At 39.6% G+C, this 2,633-nt stretch overlaps 1 protein-coding gene across 1 annotated transcript in view; it reads right to left on the minus strand.

Annotated features, from left to right (window-relative positions):
- Positions 1-723: 723 nt before the first annotated feature.
- Positions 724-2,633, minus strand: part of LOC106323636 — a 4,366-nt gene continuing 2,456 nt past the window's right edge. Inside the window, exons 2-5 of the mRNA XM_013761725.1 lie at positions 2,334-2,628; positions 1,965-2,243; positions 1,713-1,853; positions 724-1,614 (exon numbers count right to left, since the gene is read on the minus strand). Of these exons, the coding sequence (XP_013617179.1) occupies positions 724-1,614; positions 1,713-1,853; positions 1,965-2,243; positions 2,334-2,628 (1,606 nt within the window). The remainder of the gene's footprint in view (positions 1,615-1,712; positions 1,854-1,964; positions 2,244-2,333; positions 2,629-2,633) is intronic.

The raw sequence follows: 2,633 nt of genomic DNA on the forward strand, positions 1-2,633 counted from the left end.
GCAATTTTTAGGTTTTTCTAGTTAAACCTGTAGAATATGAAACTTTTTTTAGTAAAACCAATGATTTTACACTATGATTATCAAAGAAAACATTTGCGGCAGAAAGTTCCCAGGAATATGTATTTTGTTAGATTTTCCTAACTATAGTCTAACCATTCACACACTAACAATATAAGTTAAGGGAGTTTTTTTAGAAAACTGAATAAGTTTTTTTTAAACTATTGAAAATAATAATCAAAATAGTTTTAATATACATATTAATCAAATATATAGTCTAAGAATTGATAATACTCATGAAAAATATAAGGGTTCTATATACTAAACATAAATACTCATACTAATATATATGTAGTCCAAATAACACATAGTAAACCCAGAAAACCTAGTAGTCCAAATAACACATAGTAAACTCAGTAAACTCAGTAGTCCAAACAACACTTAGTAAACCCAGTAATCCTAGAAATTAAACACCTGGACCTGCACCAATTCCACATTCAAAATACGCTTCCATACCTCCTCCTCTCGCTTTGCCTGTGCCGCTGGAACTGCCAGCGCCGCTGGTACTGCCTGTGCCGTTAGCGCTGCCTGTGCTGCTGGCTCTACCTATGCCGCTGGCTCTCCCACTCCCTTTGCCTCTTTTTCCTCTTCCACGAGATTCTCTACCGATAGAAATCTACTTTGCTGCGGTTTTCCTTTCTTGACTTCAAAATCTCGAGGAAGCACTTACATTGCTTTAACTTCTTCTGGTATAATCCAATCAGACATATGAGGAACATGATATATTGTCCTGTGATAAGCCAAAGCCCATTGCTCCACTAAATAGTACTTAGAACAATACTCAGATAGATGAAGTTCCTTTCCCGCTATATCAGTCATGAATGTGGCAGCAGCTACTGCATGGACACATGAGTATTTGTCTTTATCAAATTGCTCACAGCTACAAGTCATCATAGCCATATCAACCGTATAACGCATCCCGTCACTTCCTGAGACACTGTACTCAAGATGGAAGTTGTTTAACTCGACAACGGAAAGAAACCCTGCATCAACACATCTTTTAGACATTTCGGTTTCCACAACAGGAACAAGCTTTAGTGTGGGTGGTATTTCAGCCGCCTCCTTCCTATGTATGTTGAACCATTCAGCCATTTTCCCGATGATGAAATCAAACATTGGTAGTATGTTTAACTTTCTCGCGTCACTAATAACACCATTAAAAGATTCCACTGAATTGGTGGTGTCAACATTGTACCTATCTCTTTCAAAGTAACATCTCGCCCATTTCCTCTCTTCTACACTTTTGTCAAGATACTCCGCTGCGCTAGGATACCTCATGCGAAAAGCATTATAAAGGTTCAAGAACTCAGCCTCTGTATAAGCGTGTGCGCAGTCCATAAACTTAAACGCACAAGTATCTCTGTTGTTACGAACGTGTACTTTAACATTCTGAGACAAATGCCATATACAATACCCATGAGCGGCCTGAGGGAACACTACACTTACTGCCTTGATCAAGCTTTTGTTTCTATCTAAAAGAAACACCAATCCAGGGACATACACCAATCCAGGGACATCAGATATCACTGTTTCAACTGTTCCATAAACCACACCCAACTATGCTTTTTCTCACCATCTGCAATACCAAACGCAATTGGATAGTGTTAATGATCGGGATCTTGAGCAATCGCAACAAATAGAACTCCCCCATAAACATTCTTCATGTGTGTTGCATCGACAATGAGGACTTTCCTCATAGCGATAAACCCTTTTATGCTAGCTCCCAAAGCAAAAAACAGATACTTAAACTTTTGGGCCTCATCCACAACCACTAGATTTATTGTGCCAGGATTCGACTGCTTCAGCATGTGCATATAAGAATTTAATAAAGTATAACTCTCTTCTGGACTTCCTCGCACTTTATTAGCAGCTAATATTTTTCCTCTCCATGACATTGTGTATGATACTTGCACAGCCACCCTGTGATGAACCAAATCGATCAAGGCGTTGGGAGCTGGTGTGTCTAAACTATCGGGATAATCTTGAGCCAAAACAGCTGCAACGATTCCTGGTGTGCCTCTCCTTCTATTAGGCAGTGTTCTTGTAGTAACAACAGAACATCTATGCTGTTTGATGTAACTTCTAACCGTCCAACGATATGAATTCATCAACTTTGCAACACGCACAAACCACTTGCAGCCTTCTTTGGCTGCTCGGCATTTTATCACATATCTCTTAGTGTCCGACTTAATTACATCATACTCAAAACACTTCAGATGTGAAGCCGTCTAAATATGAACTTGTGCTTCCTCCTTGGTTCTAAATTCTTGACCTACAGCCAAATCCATACCATCATCCCGTTCCTTGACAGCTGGTGTTACTTCAACTGATGGTCTTGCTTCTGTATCTTCAATCACAATCGCATCTCTTTCGGTGACATTATCATGCATTTCAATGTCTTCGTAAAGTGTGAGCACACCATCTGCTTCACAAGCCTCAGCCCATATATCAGTAGCCTCTCTATCAGTAGCCAATCTATCAGTAGCCTCTCTATCGGATAGACCGACATAGACATTAGCTTCATCATCCTCTTCTTCAACCGTTTTGTTGAACTCCACATGTAGAACACTTCTACA

The sequence above is a fragment of the Brassica oleracea genome, chromosome C2, assembly GCF_000695525.1.
Source record: "Brassica oleracea var. oleracea cultivar TO1000 chromosome C2, BOL, whole genome shotgun sequence".
NCBI classification, from domain to species: domain Eukaryota; kingdom Viridiplantae; phylum Streptophyta; class Magnoliopsida; order Brassicales; family Brassicaceae; genus Brassica; species Brassica oleracea.